Source organism: Cricetulus griseus, assembly GCF_003668045.3.
Source record: "Cricetulus griseus strain 17A/GY chromosome 1 unlocalized genomic scaffold, alternate assembly CriGri-PICRH-1.0 chr1_1, whole genome shotgun sequence".
In the NCBI taxonomy this organism is placed as follows: Eukaryota; Metazoa; Chordata; class Mammalia; order Rodentia; family Cricetidae; genus Cricetulus; species Cricetulus griseus.
In genome coordinates, this window is record NW_023276807.1 from 233,427,868 (window position 1) to 233,449,778 (window position 21,911).

Sequence of the window (21,911 nt, forward strand, 5' to 3'; positions counted from 1 at the left end):
CTACACTGTTTTAGTTTTAGAAAAATAGGTATTACTTCTGTATTCTATTTTTAACACATCTACTCTGTTGACACTGGAATTTTTCATTTTGTTTTTATTTTAAAAGTTGAGCAATGGTCTATATATTTAGAAATTAATATTTCTTCAGACTTTTGCTTCTATTATAGTAAAACATTGGTCAAAATACACACATACTCTGAGGACAGACCACTGACATACTCTTCTGTGGCAGATGAGAGATCAAGTCAGCTAGGCACTCTATGGTATTTCAATATAGTAGGTTTGGGGCTGGTATTTATCAACATCAAAATGTCAACTGAGGACATAGAGAATTCTCTCTCTCTCTCTCTCTCTCTCTCTCTCTCTCTCTCTCTCTCTCTCTCACACACACACACACACACACACACACACACACACACACACATACACACACACACAGAGCATGAATGTGTACATGTGTGCCCACTGCCTAGGCCTCTTACATACAAAGCCATTATCTGCCACTGAGCTATCCCCACCCCAAGCCCATGTAACACATCTTTAAAGTATTAAAACATGATAGTGGTTGCTATCTTTCAACTCCTGACCACATGCCATATGAATATTACAAATATCAACTCCCTGTGTCTACACAGTGTACACGTGTGTTGGAATTTTCTTACACACTAAGGATGGGGCATTTGATAACTCTGTCACTTTCCAGATTTATCCTTTGGATGTCAAGATTTCTAGAGATTTTGGAAATTTTATACTTGCCTTTCAGACTCTTATTTCCAGCCATTTTGAAGTGTGTGTGTGTGTGTGTGTGTGTGTGTGTGTGTGTGTGTGTGTGTGTGTGTGTTTAATAAATATATTTTAATCGGGTTCCTTCAACTTCATGTAGTTTTTCGTCACTCTAGAAGTAAATAAAAACATTCTTCCTATAAGATGCCAGCAAATATCCTGCAGTCGGGGTTTTTAACTACCAGCCCCCACAAATCTTCAAAATTAAGACATTTTAGTCATTGTCCACTTTACAAGTTTCCTCACATAGAGTCCATTGCTTGGTACTTCTGTCTTCAAAGCTATGAGTATTAAAGTGGTCAGCTTTAACTGGTCAGCTGTGCATCCCTGTGTATCATCATCTCTGCCTCTATGAGTTATTTCTGAATCATTACAACACAGAGTGAGCCTCTCTTGTGCCAGGTGTGGAACAGGGACTACCCAGTAAAGAGAGACCTGGAGCTCAGCCACTTGGGCTCTGAAACATCTGGATAGACTTCCTTGGGGAGTACTTGAGGGGACTCAGACCTGGAACACAGAATTTGAGTAATCTTTGAGTTACCCAACTCTTAGTTCTATGATTTGCTGTCCCCAATTGCATAGGGAAGCTGAAGGGCAGAAACTCTTTACCCTGAAGCATTCACCATTCATTCCCAGCCAGTCTGGCAGATGTTAGTAATACTCTGCGTAAAGGTTACTGACAATGGCCCGTGTTGTGAAAGCCATTTGTGTGCCATTGTGGGATGCATGTCAGGATTGTGTTTGGTGGTTTTCTTGCATTGTAGAGCAGTGCCAGGTGTGTGTACCTGCAGACAGAGCAGCTGCATCTACTTAGAAATGACTAATTCTTGGGATTTCCTTTGAAGTTGTCTTTAAAAGGGTGTCTGTCTAAATTTGATTTCCTGCTTTAAAGATTTACTCTATGTAGTTGGGCTGTCAACAGAAGCTGTTGTTTCTTGCTTTCTACAAGTTGGAATGGTTGTTAATTCACTGTTTTTCTCATCAGAGTACAAATTTTCTCTGCCCACAGTTTTGAGTCCCTTTTGTTCCCAAAAGTATTGGGTGCTATGTTTCCTTCTATTTCGTGATAGCTTGGTTGTGTGTGTGGGGGGGGGAGTTATCTTTACAAATAAGATCACAGTGTTGACTGTGAGTTCTAAGATAAACAACTCCACTCTGCATGTCTGTTCTCACTTATAAAAGAGTTCTTAGTTTTAAGAAAGCCTAAGGTCTTACATGACATCTCAGAATTACTTTTTTAAAATACTTTTTAAGAGCTTATTATTTGCTCCTTCCCTTATCTCTTTCCAATCCCTCAATGTATCCCCTATTCCTGCTCTCATTCAAATTCATGGCCTCTTTTTCTGTGTGTGTGTGTGTGTGTGTGTGTGTGTGTGTGTGTGTGTGTGTGTGTGTGTGTGTGTATTCCAGAATACACAAATACAATCTGCTCAATCCATGTATGTATGTTTTCAGGGCTGATCATTTGGTATTGGCTAACCAATTGTGCAATTGTGTGCTCTTCACTGGAGAAGACTTTCTCCCACCCTCAGCATTCCTTAGTTGCCTGTTGTTCTTTGTCTAGAGTTGAGGCCTCCAGAACTTTCCCCTATCCATTTTAGCGTGTCTATTGGTGTCATCCCTGTTAAGCTAATGTGTAGGCAGCCATGTTGGTGAGACTTACTAGGTATAGTTTCTGACATTTCTAGAAGACAACAGTCTCACACAAAACTCCCTGTTCTTCCAGCTCTTAGCATTATGCCCCCTCTTCCACAGTGATCACTGAGGGTAAGATGCAGGTGTTGTATTGTATATGTATTACACATGTATCATTTGGGACTGGGCTCCACAATACTTCATTTCAGTTGGTTGTGGGTTTTTTTTATGGCCTTTATCTGATGCAAGATGAGGGGGGAGAACTAAGCTTATACATGAAGTTTTGGAACTAAAAACCTCAAATAAGAAAGAATGTGTAACATTTGTCTTTCCAAGTCTAGATTACCTCATTCAATATCATCTTTTCTAGTTCTATCCATTTACCTACAAATTTCATGATTTCGTTTTCTCTATAGCTGACTAGTATTCTGTAGTGTATATGTACCACATTTTCATGATTTATCAGTTGAAGGACACTGAGGTTGTTTCTTTTGGGAATAGAGAAAGTGTCTGTGGAATCAAGTCCTTAGGGCATATGCCAAGGAGTGGCATAGCAGGGTCACTTGGTAGAAGTATTTTCAGGCTTTTGAGTATTCTTCACCGCTGATTTCTAGAGTGGTTGAACCAGTGAATGAACCCAGAAACAATGAATGAAGATTCCTTTTTTTCCCTTCCAGCATTTGTTGTCCATTATTTTGTTGATCTCTGCCATTCTCACTGGGGCAAGATGAAATTTCAAAGTTGTTCAAAGAAATTTTCCTAATTGCTAGGGACATTGAACAATTTTTGACATACTTCTTAGTTATTTTTTTCCTCTTTTGAAATCTCTCTATTCAGATCTCAGGCACTTTTTTTTTTTACTTAGTTAACTGTTTCGGTTTTTTTGTTTTTTGAACTTTTTATATATCCTGATATTAGTCCTCTGTCAGATTCTCTCCCATTCTATTGGCTTCCTCTAAGCTGTGCAGAAACTTCTTAGTTTCATGAAGTCCCATTTGTTGATTGTTGGTCTTAATTCTTGGGCAAATGAGCCCTCTGCAGGAAGTCCTTTCCCTTACCTGTGTCATGTAGAGCACTGCCTGTGTTTTCTTCAGCAGGTTCATTGTTTCAGGTTTTACAGTGAGGTTTTGGGTTCCCTTGGAGTTAGGTTTTCTGCAAAGTGATAGATCTTCTTTCTGCCTGTGGACATCAGTTTTTCCATCACCATTTGTTGAAGATACTTTATGTTCTCTAGTGTCTATTTTTGGCACCTTTGTCAAATATTGAATGGCCGTAATTATTTGTACTCAGGTTTGGGTCTTCAGGTTTGTTCCATTGGACCACATGTGTTTTTGTGCCAGTATCGCGTATTGTGTGTTCTTACTGTGGTTCTGTAATATGTCTGAGACCTAGAATGGCAATCATTCCAGCATTGTTCTTCTTTCTCAGGGTTGTCTTGGCTATCTGTAGTCTTTTGTGGGTCCATGTGAATTTTAGGAGGTTTTTGTGTTGTGTTTTGTTTCCTTCTAGACCCTAGAGAAGGATGTGCAGGGCCTGGCTGGCTGGAGAGACTAGATGTGGGAGGCCTAAAGTTTTTTATTGTTTTGGAACTCCATGGATATATACAATGAAATATAATCCTGTTTACCCTCCATTTCCCACTTCAGCTTCCCAAGGCCCTCTAACACAGACCCCTTCTGACTCCAGGAACTCCTGTTAGACAGGATCTCACTCTTTAACCCTGACTGACCTGGAACTCACTATGTAGACCAGGCTGCCTCCAGACTCAACGAGATCTGCTTGTCTCTGCTTCTCAAGTGCTGGGATTGAAGGCGTGCACTGCTACATCCAGCCATCTCTCTTCTTTTGGGATAACACATTAAATCCAGTCAGTGGTGTCCGTGTGTTTATAAATGTGCAACCCACCCAGTGGAATATGGGCAACCTACTAGTAGCTATAGAAGAACGATCCCCCCCTCCACAGCTATCTGCTGCTAACTGCTCCTCAGATGCAGTAGGAGCCTTGTGAGCTCCTAGGCCATCCATGCTGGAATTTTGATTGGCTTGATCTTGTGAAGGTAACCATAGCTATGATTTGATGGGTACAACAGCCATGTCCTGTCCAGAAAACAGCACTGCACAGCGCTCCGCCTTGCATTTGACTTTCACATTCTTTTCACCTCTCTTTCTGGGGTATCCTTGAGCTCCATGGAGAGGGAAGTGGGATAAAGATGCTCCCTTCATGGCAGAGCCCTTAGTCACTTCTTCTCAGCACTTAAACCAGTTATATTTTTCACAGACTTTGCTTTCTATTCTCTTGCTATATCGTGAGTAACTGTTTCAGTTCTTTTATTGGAATGGGAAAAAAATAGTCAAATGTCCCCAGTCTACAGAGAAATCTTGAGATGTATGTATCTCCAGCAGTCTCACATAATTATTCTGAATTATAGCTTAACTTAAGCTTTTGTAAATGTGGTTCTATAAAAGCCTGTCACCTGGCCGCATAGAAATTCCCTTACAAAACCCATTGGGAGCTCCTTTCACATTCACTTGCAAGTGGACTGCATCCTTTGTTGAGATTCTTCTAAATGAAGGAAATGTTAAGATCACAGTGGGAAAGATTTGCCAGTTGCAATTTGCCTCCATGAAGAAAAAAAAAAAATAGGTCAAAATACTGGTAGCCTTAATGCAACCAACTATTCACTCATTAAACAGACACTTCCTAAGTGTTGGATGGGATGTTGTGCAGTATGTAAGAGTAAGAGCCCCATAGGTGGGAAAGACTCAGTGTTGTCTTCAGGTAGGTCACAGTAAACAAGCAAGCAGTCAAGGAACAAGTGATGTGGGCCATGTTGTAGCTGTCGGGGGGGGGGGGGGAAGGCAGTGGCCCTTGGGGAGAGTCCCAGAAGATAAGGAAGCAGAAGGTCTACAGTGATAGTCTGTGTTCTTGGACACATGCAGGAGTGGAGAACAGTTCAAACAGAGAGATGTAATAAGTTTTAAAGTTGCCTTTTATGTCTCACAAACCCCCTGTAGAGTGGATGTGGAGCTCGGGGACAGCTTGCTAGGGTGAGTCACTTCTCTCCTTCAACTTTGTTGGGTCCTGGGACTCAAAGTCAGGTCATCAGGCTTGGTGACAAGCACCTTTTCCCTACTGAGCCATCTTGCTGGCCCCAGCTTTAAAACTATGCAGGTGTATTTTGAGGTACAAGTACTCTATGAGTGGGAGGGTGAAGTCATGGCATGCAGGACAGTAAGGCTGAGGCAGAAGATCCACGAGTAAATTCATGACAGAAAGGGGCTCTTTTTATTTTCTAAACATGACAGACAGGATGAACCCTAGAATAGAAAGTCTCATTAGGAAGGAGCTACAGGAATCCATCCCTCAGTTGATGGAGGAGGGCCTAGTGGTACATGGCAATGGAAAGGAAAGGACAACATTGAGAGAGTAAGATGGCGAATCAGTGGCCTAAGTGAACTCTTACCAATTGAAAAAAGTCTATACCTTACTCAATGAATCATCAGTTTACTAAATAAGAAACATGTGCTGTCAGATGAATGGGCTCTCAGGTCTTCCCTCAGTGAGTCTGTACTGTGGGAAATTCAGGAAGTTTCTACTCCCCGGTCAAGGTGGCTAAAGGTTTCACTCCCAGGTGTCCTTGAGATGATTAGCAAAGGAAAGAACACAGAATTGGAAACCACTAAGATGTAGTTGATAGAACAGATGGCAGAGAAAGAAAGGATGGAGGTGCCCCCCCCCCCCCCGCCGTGGAACTTGAAAAAAGATGAAGGAAAGTCTAAAGCTGGGATCCAGAACTGTAGTCTGGCAGCATCTTTGAGGAGGAGATAGCCAGAAGCTGTGGCTCAAGCTGTCAGCATCTACTCTGGCCCTAGGAAGGCAGGACAGTTGCTTGGAGACTGCAGGGTCATTCTGGAGAGCAGGAGGTGTAGCGGGAAGTACCAGCCAAAAATAGGAGCCCAAATCAGATGACTGCATTTCTGTGACCTCAGCAGCCTCTGTGCGGCAGAGGTACACGTTATAAATGAAACTAACAACTAAATGTAGACTCGGAAACAGAGAAGGAAAACACACAAGTGCACTCATGTACACACTGTGTTTAACAAAACAATGTAAACTTGCCAGAGACTTGTCAGCTGTCAGGAAGGGAGATTTTGAAGTTCTTGGCAAATGGGAGGGTACTACTGGGAATTAATAGTAATACTACTACTGGCTTATGTTTAAATGGTCTTTCTTTCTTTGTTAAGCATGTACAGCCTAGGTTTATCTCTGAGACTCTAGGTAGTCTACCCTAGCTCAGACTCCTCCTGCTAGATTATAGGCATATGCCACCTACCCAGCTTTTTGTTTTTTTTTTTTAAGAAAAAAATGAAAGACTTCATAGACTTATTTCTAATCTATTCTCTCTAAAATTGTATTCTCTCTGTTAAATTAGAAAATTAGAGACTCTATACAGCTCTTTAGAGTTTCATATGTATAAATTTGTATGGAAAGCCAGAAGGGCAACTGACTGATTTTTTTTTCTTTTTGCCTCAGAACAAAATATGAGGAGGGACTCACAGGCAAGTAATATTTGGATTACAGCTTAAGGAGCCACATCTCTAAGCTGAGTGTGATGGTGCATGCCTGCAGTTCCAACACTTGGGACGTAGAGGTAGTAAGATTAGGACTCGAGATCTTCCTCTGCTCCATAGTTAAGTTCAAAGCTAACTCCATGAGACCCAGTCTCCAAGACAGGGAAATAGCTCACTGAAGAGGCAGGTGCAGAATGGAATTCTAAGAGAGGAAATGGCCTTGGAGAAGAATTAAAATGCATATGTCCAGGGAATAGCAAAAAGTAGTTCAAGGTAGGGTTGAATTACAGATTGGCCTAGAGTGAGAGGAAACGGTAAGAGCCAAGCAGAAAGTGTTTGTCAGGAAAGCTCTGCGAAAGATGTCAGGAATGAGTGAGCCAGTACAATCAGAGTCGCTCTCTTTCTTCTCAAGGATGGTAGTAATTGTTGGGTTTTTGAGATGGTGGAACTACCCTCAAGAGTTCCATTATTCCATGAGCATTAATAGTTCTCATGGTAAGGAAATGCCACAGGAATTGTTGATAATAGGTATGTCAACAACTCCCAATTGCATAATGGCCCTAGAAAGATCCAAATCTTTTTCATGTGTTTTCTTTCAGACTCCAGAAATAGTGTTGGCAAAGGTTCAGAGAAGGCAGTAATTTGCCAGAACATGTGCTTTAAAAACCCAGCCCCCCTCTTTTTGGAAGGTTTTCTGAGGCAAAGCTCTTGCATGTCGTTTAGATGATGTTACCTAACTTTGGTGTCCATATGCATCGTGTTATGGATTGTCTGTGTGTTTAAAAAAAGCAAATCTTTTTCCTCTCTCTAACATGCTCAAATAGTCTAATTTGACCCAAGTCATAATTTTTATATGTACCTTTCTCTTACTTAAAACTCTTAGATCTTTGTTACTGCTTCCACAAGGGATTAAGAAACATCACAACACAAGTACTAAAATATATCATTGTTTTAAAACACATAAATTCATGAATGACACTGAAAATAAAAAGTGATTCTATTTGTAGGTCTTGAGTTCATGCTCCTCCCCTCTAAAATCAAAGCCAGACATCATTCCAACCAGGACATTAAAACAGTTCAACAGCACAGTGACATAATCTTTTTTTTTTTTTTGACATAATCTTAAAATCATGAAAAATGTCATTATTGTGTCAATCAAATCAACCATAAAAACTTAAATCTGCTCAGAGTTGGGTACCACATTTCAGTAATGGAGAAGGAGGCCTTTTTGCTAACTGCCTATCAGGGTACATCCACCCACCCAGCACTTTGTTGATCCCAAGCACGTGTTTCTCCCTCCTCTGACTGCTAACCTACTGAAAGGAAGAAAGTTAGGAATGGTGTGCCCCCCCACACACACACACACAGAGTTTCCCAACTACTGTCAGGGTCCAGGAGCAACCAGGGATCAGGGATGATGTCAGTGTGTGCAAGCCCAGGACAACTGTACTTGATACTGCCCATAGAAGAATATTGTTGTTGTGTGGGTTTGGATGCTGTTTATATGGAGCATCTACAGGTCAATCCCATACTCCACCAGCCAATCAGACAGTCATTTTTTCAGATAGTTAGGCGGGCCTTGAGTTCCATGACTGATATTTAGAACGACTTGGCAACTTCTAAGCAAAGTTATAGAAATCCCTGGTGTCACTAGTAATAACTGGAATGTGAGAAAAACTACCTTTTCTCAAATGGATGGAATTTTTTATTTGGCATCTGTTATTATTTATAAAATGATTAGTGAATATACTGGTTTTTTTTTCAAATGCTGAATATCAAGCCAAGAGCTTTGCTTCATATATCCCTACCCCTGGATGCATTTCTTATGCTGGGTTATCAACAATGGTTATTTTAAGTTGTACTCTACCCATAACTAGATCAAGATGTGAAATCATTGTCTTCAAATGAGTGGAACTATTTAAAGCCTCTTTATTCTTTAAGAAAGCATACCTATGCCGGGCGTTGGTGGCGCATGCCTTTAATCCCAGTACTCAGGAGGCAGAGGCAGAGGCAGGTGGATTTCTGTGAGTTCGAGGCCAGCCTGGTCTCCAGAGCCAGTGCCAGGATAGGCTCCAAAGCTGCACAGAGAAACCCTGTCTCGAAAAACCAAAAAAAAAAAAAAAAAAAAAAAAAAAAAAAAAAAGAAAAAAAAAAAAGAAGAAGAAGAAGAAGAAGAAGAAAAAGAAAGAAAAAAAGAAAAGAGAGAAAGCATACCTATTGACCAAGGGGCCCATATGATTGACAAATACATTTTTTTTCTCTTTGTGGTTTTTTGAGACAGGGTATCTCTGGGTAGCCCTGGCTGTCCTGGAACTCAATCTGTAGACCAGCCTGGCCTTGAACCTGGAGATCAGTCTGACTCTGCTTCCCAAGTGCTGAGTTTAAAGGCATGCACCACCACTACCCAGCAGGTAGAGATATTTTCATTCTGATTGACCACTTTCACACCAGAGAACCAAGGCAATGCAAGCCCTTAACCTACACAGATACTTCTTTCTTCTCACTGGATGATTGTCACAGATCTCCAAGCCTTAAAGAATCTATAGATCAGCCCTTCATTGTAAATGACAAAATTAACTGAGATATTACTGGAATTCATTTTCCAATTTTTCATAGGTGGCTAATAAGAGAACTGGGAATGAAACCCAGATCTCTTTGCATTTACCAATAGTGTGCTAAGAAAGAAATTAATGTGATTCCTTATGTTTCTCCTTCTATATTTGGAGACCAGTGAAGTTAGGTGAACAATTGGAGAATACAGTTTATTCCCTAAACTAGAAGAGAGAAGATCCCACTCTGGGAGATCTCCCCTATTAACATAGAAACACATTTTATTACTTTATTTAAAAGAGCACACCATAGTCTTCTAATTCAACATTGTCCCAGCCACCCCCTACTCTCAATCAAGGTCATTATCTGGGTTTTTAAAATATATGTTTTTTAAATTGTTAAGATTTATCTGCATATTTTTGTTGATATGTATGAGGAGAGAGTGGCCGTTGAAGTCAGAAACGGCATTGGATGCCCTAGAGATGAAGCTAGAGGCAATTGTGAGCCAAGGTGGATGATGGGACCCTAAATCTAGAAGCACCTATTGCTATTAACCTCTGAGTTGTCCCAGCCCCTTAAAGTGTTTTAAATAACTTATTCAAATGTGTCCTTTTAAGAAAGATGTGACACAGTGTCATGTGCCTTAGAAGACACTGTAAGGTCCCTTCCTTCCTTTTATGTTTCAAAGAGGACAAAATGTATTCATGACCAGAGTGTTTAGCTCCTTGTCTTGTGCAAAGAGTAATCAAAACTATATAGATCTTCTAAGCTTATGGGAATGCATGGCAGACCACAACTCTACTGAAAAGAAAGTGACTTGTAAGAACAAATACATACTCTGTTAATGAGCCCTAAACTCATTCTAAACAATTTTGAGTTATGGCCACATCAACAACTTTAAACCCTAAGTTGTTGTGGTGGGTGGTGTAATAGCATGGATAAGAAACATGGTTAAACGAAAATGACAGATCAGTGGTCCCGTTTTTTGTTGTTTTTTTTTTTTTTTAAAGGTTGAAGTAGAAATACTTGGGATTAAGAAGTGGGAGCTTTATTCTCAGGTTTGCCTGCCATTTTATACTTTATTGCTGCCATATTTGCTTTAGTAAGTGAATCATCACTTTTCTTCAAAACTGCTTAAGCCAGATGCAGTGTTGCCTGTCTGTTAAGTCCAGCACTTGGGAGGCAGAGGCAGGAGGAGTGTCACAAGTCAGGGGCAAGCCTCGTTTTACATAGTGTCTTCTAGGCCAGCCAGGACTATGCGACAGGATTGTGTCTCCAAAAATGAAAAATTACTGTAGAAGGGCATGGTGTCACATGCCTGAAGGATTAGTACTTGAAAGACTGAGGGAGTCCATTCAAGGCTAACCTGGCCTATATAGAAAGATCCTGTTGCAAAACAAAAAGTTGTATTTCTTTCAACAAAATAAAGCAAATACAAAGTGATTCTATCAAAAGTCAGGTAGTAGCTTCCTTGGTAGCAATGAAATGTGTAATAGGGGCTTCTGGATCCTGGTTTTTGGTTACTGGCTACAGGGTATATTCAACATTAAGTGACACATTTATATGAACATTTCTGTGTGTGTATTACATATTAATCACCAAACAACCATCTGTAAGGTTTTTCTTTACAGCTGTCCAACGAGGGTCTAATACTAATGCACCCTGGTTGTTACTTGATTCAAAATGTAAAAGAACAGACTGAAAATGAAATGAAATGAATTGCTCCAATTTCTTTTGAGCTGTCCTATACTATACCAGGAATCTGCATGTAAAGTTTTATCAATTCCAGTGGAAAATATGTTAACCTTTATTATAGTTGTCATTAAGGTGAAATGGGCAGAGTCTCATTTTCTGAGTGTCTTTTTCATCCCAATGTACATTCTAAACATGATGCTATGGCTTGCATTCTAAACAAAAGAAAAGCATTTTTCAAATGTATGTGAGCTGCTGGTGATAGATGGTACATATGTTTCCCCCTTACTTGATGTGCTGGCTAGTTTTATGTCAACCTGACACAAGCAAAAGTCAATCTGAGAGAGGGAGCCTCAACAAGAAAATGCCTCCATAAGATTGGGTTGTAGACAAGCCTGTAGGCATTTTCTTTATTAGTGACTGATGGGGGTGGGGCCGTCCCTGGGTTGATGGTCCTGGGTTCTCTAAGAAAGCAGGCCAAGCAAGCCAGTAAGCAGCACCCTCCATGGCCTCTACATCAGCTCCTGACTCCAAGTTCCTGCCCTCTTTGAGTTCCTGTCCTCACTTATTTGATGATAAACAGTGATATGGAAGGATAAGCCAAATAAACCCTTTCCTCCCTAACTTGCTTTGGTCATGGAGTTTTATTGCAGTGGTAGTAACTGTAACTAAGACATTTGATATTGGGGGAAAAAATGCTTACTTTTTCCAATTATCTTTGACAGGTTGCCTCTCCCAGAGCAGACATTCATGGGCTACTGGATTACTGGTCAGGCGGGAAATGGGATGCAAAAGATCTTGTGTCCAGTCCAAACGTCTCACATTGACATAAAGGTTGTTACCCTTATTTTCTCCTAACATTCAATCTTAGAAACTTTTCAAACCTTCTGTAGATACACTCCATAAGTTTGAGGAATGACTTACCAAGTGCTTGGCTCTTTAGCTTCAGTGCCAACTTCAAGGTCAGTCTGACCCCCCAAAGGAATTCAATGTAGGCCGTTGCTATTGACCAAACAGAATTTCTAGGAGCCAATCTTGTGTTTCAGGAGAGTCAGTCGGGTATACTGTATATTTTCCTTAAAAGGTTACTCTGTGGTATTTGTCTTTACTTTGTATTTGCTTACAAGATTAAATTGTTTTACTTTTCTAATTTTAGCCAGACTTTATCCATACTGTCTTCCTGTGAAAGGGAATGGGTTAGTTGTCATTACTTGTCATCAAAATCATTCTGAGCACTCAAATATGAAGAGCTCCCTCTGGGTGGTTAGGTATCTAAAAACTCATTAAAAGGGGCAGCAGGAACAGAAGTCAGGGGCGCACTGCACTCACTGTTTTAAAACAGATGTTCCTCTGTCTGCTCCTCTCCTCACTGCTGGGATCTACACAGACAGTACAGTCAATATGCCTGTAAATGGCAAAAATATATGATAGATTTTTGTTGTCAGTAAAGGTTCTGTTGTAACTACAAAATTCTGTCATTTTAATGCAATAACAGTTATGGTAGAATATAAAAAGATGTTTTCTTCCACTAAAGTAGCATTTAGGAAATCAGAGAGTGAGTTCTGACTTTAGTTGTACACACAGGGTTCTCCCAGGAAGTCATAGCTAGCTATCCAGAACTGATATTCACAATATTATTAAGTTAGTCCCTTTGCTTGTCTTTATATTGAATGATTATAGCTACATATGAAATATTCCACCTTTCATAAGTAGCACTAGTGATTATCAGTCATTTGAAGGTTTTTTGATTTGTTGTAATATCACATTTTTAACATTTCATTTAAAAGGTTCACTTCCACCATCACATTTCAGAATAATGATTTCACACTCATCCTTCACTAAAGAAATATATTAGCTTGTTCATTTGTAAGTTATTCTGCTGGTTTGAACAATTCTGGGTCATGCTATTTGGAGGTCAGAACCAGTTCTTGGTTTAGGAAAAAAGTGCAGTCATGATTTGAAATCTTATAATACTTTACACATGGTGTATACCACATTAAAACAAAAGCAACTGAGAAATCTAAGGAGCTAGTATGTTTGGAAAGCACTCATGAAGGTAACTGTATGGTTTCATTATTGTTTCAAGTATGATAACGTGGAGTATGTCAAGATAGTAAATACTGAAATCTGCATTCTATATTGGAAGAACTGTTCTGTAACTACCCAAGCATCTTCACTGAGACTGTCACTCTGTTGTAGGGTCCAGTGCTTGCAAACATAGAAGAGTACCCAATAGAAAAGCATGAAGCCAGATTCCTAAACTTCACCGAAGAGTATGTCTCTTGGAGGTTTCCACTGGATGAAGTTAATTTGATCTGCGACATTGCTGTATCACATGGTACATCCATTTATTCTTTTGATCTTTTCCTCCTGCACTGATTTAAAAACAGAGGGATTAAAACAATCCTGAGACATAAAGAACCCTGTGAGAGACTCGGTGACTTGGTGGATCTGGATAGCAATTATATATAATTTAGATCTAATTTCCTCTAACAATCTCACAAAATGCTACAGTGGACCCCACATAAGCACTGCTGAGTTGGTATGCATACGTCTGTTTCTCATTACAGTCTTAGCACAAAGTTAAACACACCCAGGCATGTGCTAAAAATAGAAGGGAAGAAGAAAAAGGGAGAAACATTGGATTTGGGGGAGGGAGCCTCAGATTCCAGTTTGGTGATTGCATAAAGCACAGCAGTGAGGCCTAGAGTGACGTGCCATCATTAAACCTTTGATTGTCTGGGATGCAGGGAGAGCAAGGGGGTTGTGAGCTTCTAGACTTCTGGACTGGTACCATTACTGGCTAGCTCATACAATGGATCCTGGATACCTTTGGACGGCAGTTCCTCAGTTGATGTCAGTTACTATAGTGATGGAAAGTGGCAGCTGAGGGAAGGGAGGGGCCTCACTAACTTGACTGAGATGGAAGGGAAAGTCAGCACCTTGTTTTTGTTCCTATAAGTTCTGCAGATATTACTCATTCTCCAAGTCCACTATTTTGAATACATGTATGCCTTAAGATATTTAGGGGATTGTATTGTTTGTGGTAAGGATCTGTGCCCTTATCAGGGCATGTTATACTAACTGGTAATGAGAAACAGAGTCCAAGATAAAGTTTGAACTTTGGCACTTGTGAAAGCCCACACCTGTGCGGGACAGCTTCCTGTGGTCTTTGCAGCCTTGACAGACCTGAAGGCCATGTGCTGAGCTTTGACCTAGCTCAGGCTCAAGAGCTCAGCAGTGCTAGAACTCTTAGCCAATCAGAAAACTGTTGGGAAACTGCACAATTAATCCATTTCTGTCATTTCAGAAAATGGGGAACACACTCTGTATGTAGCTGCATGCAATCCCATTTCCTTATACTTTATGAATTTAACTGGGAAAAATGGCTTCTTTGTGGACTTCTTTGACATCTTCCCGAGAATGATCAGTGGAGCCTGGCGACCATTTGTGACAGTAGCACCACTGGGAAGTCCGCTCAGGGGTCAAGTTGTTCTGCATGAGGAGCAGGTAAGCACACCAGGCCCTCAGGAGGTACCAATGTGGGAAGAGTGAGTTCTGTGAAGGAAAAGTCGAGTGTCCTATGACTGAAAACCTGTGCCTTTGAAAGATCCAGAACAGTGCCTCGAAGGCCGGGGTCACACTGTCCCAGTACCACAAAGATGCACTACTACTGTCTTCTCTCTGTAGAACCTTAAACACAACTTGCCAGTCTGGAAAGAGGTCACCAGGCAGTTTTCCACCTTGCCCCCGTTGACAGTTAGGAAGCTGTCTTTTTCTAGAGAGAGAAACAGAAAACTAGTAAGGCAGCAAAGAAGCCCACCACTTTCAGGTTGTGTAGAAGCAAGTGACCAAGTGACGTCAGAGAGGGTGATGGAGATGAATAGGCTAGGACGGTGGTGGCACTAAAGGAGGGCTAAGGTCTCTCCTCAGAGGAGACCTAAATGACATTCTTCAGAGGTAGCCACATAAGTCCACTGGATGAAGCACACTGCAATCCTTGTGTGCGGTAAGGCTTAAGTTCTATCCATCATGTTTATGGCTTAGTAAATGAAGATCTCATTAATGAAAAGTACAGATGCCTAGCTAGCGTCAGGCTGAATGTAATTCCAAACAGATGACACAGATCAAAGGAACAGTTATGTTTCAATTACTGCAAATTCTAAAGGTCTAATTAATCAGCACTATACCAACAGAAAGTGGTCTGGCTTTATGTGCCTATTTTCTACCTAACATATACCAGGTGTTGTACAAGGCATAGTATTCATTGTACAAATCCTTTGTGTACTGCTGGGGACACTGCAGGAAACAGCAAAGATGGTTCAGCAGTTAAGAGCACTTTTACTTTTACAAAGGACCTGTTTCCAATAGGGCAGCTTACAGTTGCCTAGTACTCTTATTACAGGGGATCCAGTGTTCTCTTCTGACCTCTCCAGGCCATAGCACAAACATTATACATATAAACTCATGCAAGTACACACACACACACACACACACACATAAAGGGGATAAATTTTCTTCATCTCTCTAGCTAGCTTTTCTATGGGTGTGTGTGTGGGGGGGTGGTTTTTTTAAGACAGGGTTTCCCTGTGTATCCCTGACTATCCTGGAACTCACTCTGTAGACCATGCTGGCCTCAAACTCAGAGATCCACCTGCCTTTGCCTCCTCAGTGCTGATATTAAAGGCCACCACTGCCCAGCAACAACAAATATTCTTATTCTCAGTTTATTATCTGGTCTAGGATAGACAATAAGAAAATAAATTGCTAATTAAATTGTATCTTGGCTTAGAGAGTAACAATCAAGAGAAATTTAAAATCAGACAGACAGCATGGCCTGACCAGCCTGATAGAGGTAGACAGGAGAATGGAAACCTGGGGGAGAAAAGTGTAGGCAAAGGGAATGATAAGTTCTGAATCCCAGAGGCTAGAACATTCCCTCTGCCTTTCTAAAGATCGAGTGAAGGCAGGAGTGAGAAGAGATGAAGCAGAAAGGTTATTCAGTAAGTAGGAGCAGAAGTGAAGTAGAGGAGGTGGTGGGAAGCAGATTGCTCAGAGCCTTGTAGGCAACGGGATGTTCTGGGCCCTAAGAGCAAAAGGGAAGGCATTGGAGGGGGATGAGCAGGCAACACAGTCTTTCATGTCATAAAGGGATTTCATTGGTTGTTCTGTGTGAGCTGTGAAATAAGGCAGAATGAAGGAGCCAGTTAAGAGTTTCTTGGAGTGAGCTGTCCATATTGGTGACTTGGCGAAGGATACATGCCATAAGTGATTGTAGACCTAGATGCATTTTTGAAGTAAAGTCTGCAGAATTTGCTAACAGAGCAGACACACCATAAGAGGAAGTTACAGGCCATGTAAAAATTTAGGGGTGAGCAATTTGAATGGAGTTCCCATCAACCAAGATGAGGAAGGGAGTCAGCTGAGACAGGAACCTGGAAAGTACTGCATTAAACGTGAAACGTGTGTTAGCCACCAAGTAGAAGATTCGCATAGCGTTCAGTGGAGTGGTGAGAAGGAGATACCTAAGCTTGAGTCATTGGCATGTGTGTGTTACTTAAAGTCATGAGACTGAAAGAGGCCACCGAGGAAGTGAGTGTGCGGAGAGCAGTCTGAGCCCTGGAGATTGAAATACTAGGATAGTGGAGATGAGAAGGCACCACCAGCAGGAACAGACAGGGGGCGCTGCAGTGGAGGCCTAGAAGGCAGTGGAGTGTCCAGCAAGGAGAAGCACGACATCTGCCAACTTCCACAGCTCTCCCAGCTGCCCAGTGGGGAAAAGCAGACTTAGAGCGTTTGTTCTTCCCAGTGACTATGTAATAGGACTGAGACCCAACCAAACAGGACCAACCCTCCCAGAATTCAACTTCTCCCACTCGTTCGATGTTGATACATGTTTTCTCATGGACAGTGCCTTCAGCATGCCGGACAAGCACTTTACCCTCACTGCTAATGTTTGGAGCCAAGAGTATTGTAGGTTGAAATTTCAAAACAGTTGATAACATGGCTAGCAAGATGACTCAATGGATGAAGACACTTGTTGCCAACCTGGGTGACCTAGGTTTGATCCTGAGGACCCACATAGAAGAAAGGGAGGAGCAATTGCTGCTGTTGTCCTCTTTCTGACCTCCATACACACACACACACTATGGCACACCACATGTGAATGTGCGTGTACCCAGCATACACTCACTAAATGAATGTAATGTTAAAAAGAATTCATAACAGGAAAACAGTAAACAAAAGCAGTGCCACTAACTGAAACAATACTTTAGGGCTGGGAAGGTGGCTCAGTCAGTAAAGTGTTTGTTGCAATAAGCATGAAGACCTAGCCAGATATAGTGGCACACACCTTTAATCCCAGCATTCCAGAGGCAGAGACAAGTTTAAGGCCAGCCTGGTGGTCTACATCAAGAGTTCAGGACAGCCAGGACTACATAGTGATACCCTGTCTCAAAAAAAAAAAAAAAAAAAAAAAAAAAAAAAAAAAAGACATGAGTTCAGATCCTTAGAACTCATGGAAAAACGTGGTGCAACTGTGCATGCCTGAAATCCCAACACTGAGGAGGGGTCGAGAGGATCACGGAGGCTTGCTGGCCAGCCTCTGTACTAAATCAAATTGATAAACTCCATGTCCAGTGACAGACTGCCTCAGAAACTAAGGTGGAGATCAATAGAAGAAAACACCCAATATCAACCTTTGGCTCTCTCTTTCTTTCTCTCTCCCCCTTCTCCTATCCCCTACTCCCTCCCTCCCTTCTCTCTCCTCCCTCCCCTCCCCCTCCTCCTCTCTCCCCCTCCCTCTCTCCACTCTTCCCTCTTTTTCTCCCCCTCCTCTCCTCTCCCTTCCCTCTCCTCCCTCCTCCCCTCTTTCCCCCTCCCTCTTCTCCCTCTCCCCCTCTCCTCCTTTTTCTCCCTCCTCCCCCTTTCCCTCTCCCCTCCCTCCTCTCCTCCTCTTGTCCTTCTCTCACACATACACCTCTACCTTCACACACACACACACAAAACACACCCATGTGCACGTGTTCACAGGAATACTTACATACGTGTATCCCATGTGTACATGTAAAAACAATACTTTTATAATGTATCTAATCGAGAAGAACATTAAATAGCATGTCCATAGTTCACGGCAGAAATGAACACTTTTGCTCTTGCCAACAATTCTAAATGCTGTTGTCTTTGTCTCATTTAGTTTTCATGATTGTTTCCACTGCTTTCTACTAGAAGCAGAGTTCATCCCCAGCCAGATGTTGCTCATGAAAGTTTATCTCCATCAAGATAGGAGGCTCCGGCTTTATAGATTTCCTATAAAATATCAAAGCCATTGATTTGTTTTCCCAACCAGAAGAATCCACCATAGAAAGCACCTGGCAGGGTGAATTTGAATTTAATAAGTTAATCAAGTTTGGATGAGACTCAAAATTTGAAGTATTTATTCAAACAGTCCCACCAGATTTTCAGCTTGTCACATTAACATAAATTTACACACACACACACACACATTCTGTAAAACTATTAGAGTTTTGAGATGCTCAGCTCGCCGGTTTATTTCTCAGAAGACCCAATTGTTTGGCAACATTGTAGACTAATTCTCTGTTCAATGACAATGACTTTCATCAAGGAAATACAGTTTGCATTGCAGAGCTGTGCTTGCCTCCTGCAGCCAGAGCCTCTGGGCCTTCTCGGACCCAGTCTGACTTCTGCATCCTGAGCGGACCTCCAAGTATCTGCAAGCTTCCTCAAAGTGCCCATCCCTCCCCCTCCTCACAGGGGCTATCCAGCAGATTCTTTTATAAGTTGGTGCAGTCAGGGTGTTAGGCCTGGGAATTCACTCCCCGTACTACAAAACTCTAAAATTTAGCAAGTAGGGTTAGCCCATGGGCTGCCCCCACTTCCTTCTTCCTGGTTCTAGTAGAACTGAAGACCAAATTGAAAGGGAGAGAGTGCAGGCACAAATCTGTCCCTTACCATTTTAAAATAAAGTGTTGCTGTAGATGCCTCCTCCTGGTCAGTTGGAAAAGTTGTTCAAAAATTCCTTGCTAAAATAAAATCTTAAGTGAGGACAGGAAAACTAAAAATAAAGGCCTCCCCCCCCCACCCCGTTCCCATGGGTGTATTTATGACATCTGCACAGCATTTAGTGTTTCAGACTTGGGGCATGGAGGTCATCCAGAGGTTGCTCTTCTCCCAGTCAGATACAAACATCATAAAATGGCTCAGTTGCTTCTCCACCCTTCCCCCACCTCAAGCAGTGCCAAAGCCACAGTTTCTTGTACTCATGTGTGACGTGAGATTCTATTTTTAAGCTCAGGCAAAATATATCATTAGTCATTTACAGAAGGAAGCCATTAACATCTAAAAGGATGGAGCCACAGAACTCCCTCCTGCTGCCAAGTGTTGGTAGAGCTCATTCTCAGCCCACAGGGCATTACACTCAGGCTATGGATGTGTGTGCTAGGAAATGCCTGCTCATGTGCGTGTGTGTGTGTGTGTGTGTGTGTGACTTAACAAGGACGGTGCTCAGGTCACGTATGCCCAGTGAGGAGGATACAAGTTTTAGAACCTAGAAAAGGAAGATAAATGGGAACTATGCTGAATTCTGTTTAATCATCTGCTTGTTCTTCATCTTTAGGGGAGAACGCTTTATTTTAGGACTTCCCCTAATCTCAGATTGCTTAAGAACTGCAGATTTATGACAATTGTATGTGTCCATCATGCAAGAAACATTTTCTCTATTAAAAGTTTCTCAAAAAGAATTTAACCTAGAACAGAGACCTTGTAAATTTTTAAGTTTTATGCTTTCCTTTTTAATTATTCTTGTGCTTGCATGTGTCTAGGTCTTAGATTGATGTCAAGTGTCTTCTTCCATCCCACTCTGCCTTACATATCAAGGCAGAGTCTCTTACTTGAACCCAGAGCTCACACATTCAGCTGGTCTAGCTGGCTAGATTGCCAGAGGAATCCCAGTTCTACCTCCCACATGCTGGAGTTACAGCAGCCACCATGCCTGGCTTTTATGGCCTTTACGAGGATGCTAGGGACCCATGCCCTGCTCTTCACTTTACTTGATGAACTTGTCCTCGTCCCTTGATTTACATTTTCAGGAGGAAAATCTTCCTCTCACCACCATTTTCAAAGCATTCAAAAACCAGTAAACAAGACTTCTTTTTTTCTTGAGAGAGGGTTTCTCTGTGTAGCCCTGGCTGTCCTAGAACTTGCTCTGTAGATCAGGCTGGCCTTGAACTCAGAGATTCACCTGTGTACTACCACTGCCCAGTAAACAACCCTTCTTGTTCTAGGTGTCATTCTAAAGAATATGTCTAATGTAAGTTCTTATTGGACAATTATTATGTTATGCAGAATGATACAAGTTTAGGAAAAGTCAATGTAAAAGACTCAGCTGTCATCTTAAAGGGGATAAAAGATACATTATTCTGGAGCCATTATGAGTGGCCATGTCCTGGGAACATAGATTTAGGTTTCCCCAAGTTCCATGTGCCAGTGTGAAAGCAGTTTCATAAAGGTTTTATAGTTTTACAGAACAAAGAAAGCCATGAGTTAAGGCAAGTTTAAAATACATTGGTGGGTACACCAGAGAGGCAGGTACAGGGAGATGGGGAGTTGTTCTATAGGTCTAGATGCTACCTGGTGATGCTCTTAGCTCTTGGATTGGTAGAAGCTAGTGTTCTGCTAAGTTAATAGCTTCTAAGGGTTTTTATTTATTATCATGAGATAATATTCAGATACAGAGTTGGGCAAGGAATGGCTGTCCCAGAAGGCTAACACTAGCCCAGGATCAAGTAATTCGCCTCTGAGCCTACAAAATTCCAGTCTTTCCACAGTAACGAGGTTTCAGTCAGTCCATCAGTCTTTGCAGACACAGATGTTCCTTCCAGGAGTTTTTGTTCACAGCCAGACACAGCTGCTTTTCAGGGAGTTTCATTCAGAGGTGTTATTTGTGGAAAAGTTAGAGTTTTATTAACATATGTTGTGAGCAGTAAACTCTGTGGTGGAACTAAATATTGTTTTAACTCTTGTGATTTAATTAAATTGTGTTATAAAATACATTTTTGTCTTTCTTATTTCTCTGACAAGATTGCAAAGTAGAAGGCAGAGCCATGATTAAATCATGATTATATTCTCCCTTGCTTTAAACATAAACTATCTAATTGGTATTATGGCACAATGGAGCAAACATACCATATTTTATTGTTTGCTGCATCTTATAAAATGTCTGTTGTCATTGGGTGTTTTGTTACTTTTTCTCTTAAGAACTTGGAATGACTAGGACAACTAGACCCAAATTAAAAGAAAGAAAGCTGTACTGTTGTGAAACAATGAGACTTAATTTATAGATGTCCTTTTTACTCAGTGGCTTGCTTTTATATTTTAGCTAGAAAACACAGCTTCCTTGCTGTCCTTGAAAATGTTTAGTTTTTTCTAGCTTTCTCAATTTTAAATCCTTATTTCATGTGTTCTAGTCATAAGTTCAATATTTAGGGTTTATTTCCTTTCTTGACACACCCCCAGCATAGGGAGGGGTCCTGGAGATGGTGTCCCATTCTACTTAGAGGTAAGGATTGTGTATGTTTTGGATGGGATGAGTTCCATTTCTCCTTCAGAATTGACTGCTTGAGTGATCACAGGTAAAACTGGATGTTACGAAGATATGTAAA

At 41.3% G+C, this 21,911-nt stretch overlaps 1 protein-coding gene across 2 annotated transcripts in view; it reads left to right on the plus strand.

Moving 5' to 3' along the window:
* The window catches only part of Vwa8 (von Willebrand factor A domain containing 8), a 330,350-nt gene that overhangs the window by 211,713 nt on the left and 96,726 nt on the right, over window positions 1-21,911 (plus strand). For both annotated transcript variants that reach the window (XM_027390074.2, XM_027390075.2), the window contains 3 exons: window positions 11,958-12,066; window positions 13,432-13,570; window positions 14,543-14,742. In XM_027390074.2, the coding sequence (XP_027245875.1) occupies window positions 11,958-12,066; window positions 13,432-13,570; window positions 14,543-14,742 (448 nt within the window). The remainder of the gene's footprint in view (window positions 1-11,957; window positions 12,067-13,431; window positions 13,571-14,542; window positions 14,743-21,911) is intronic.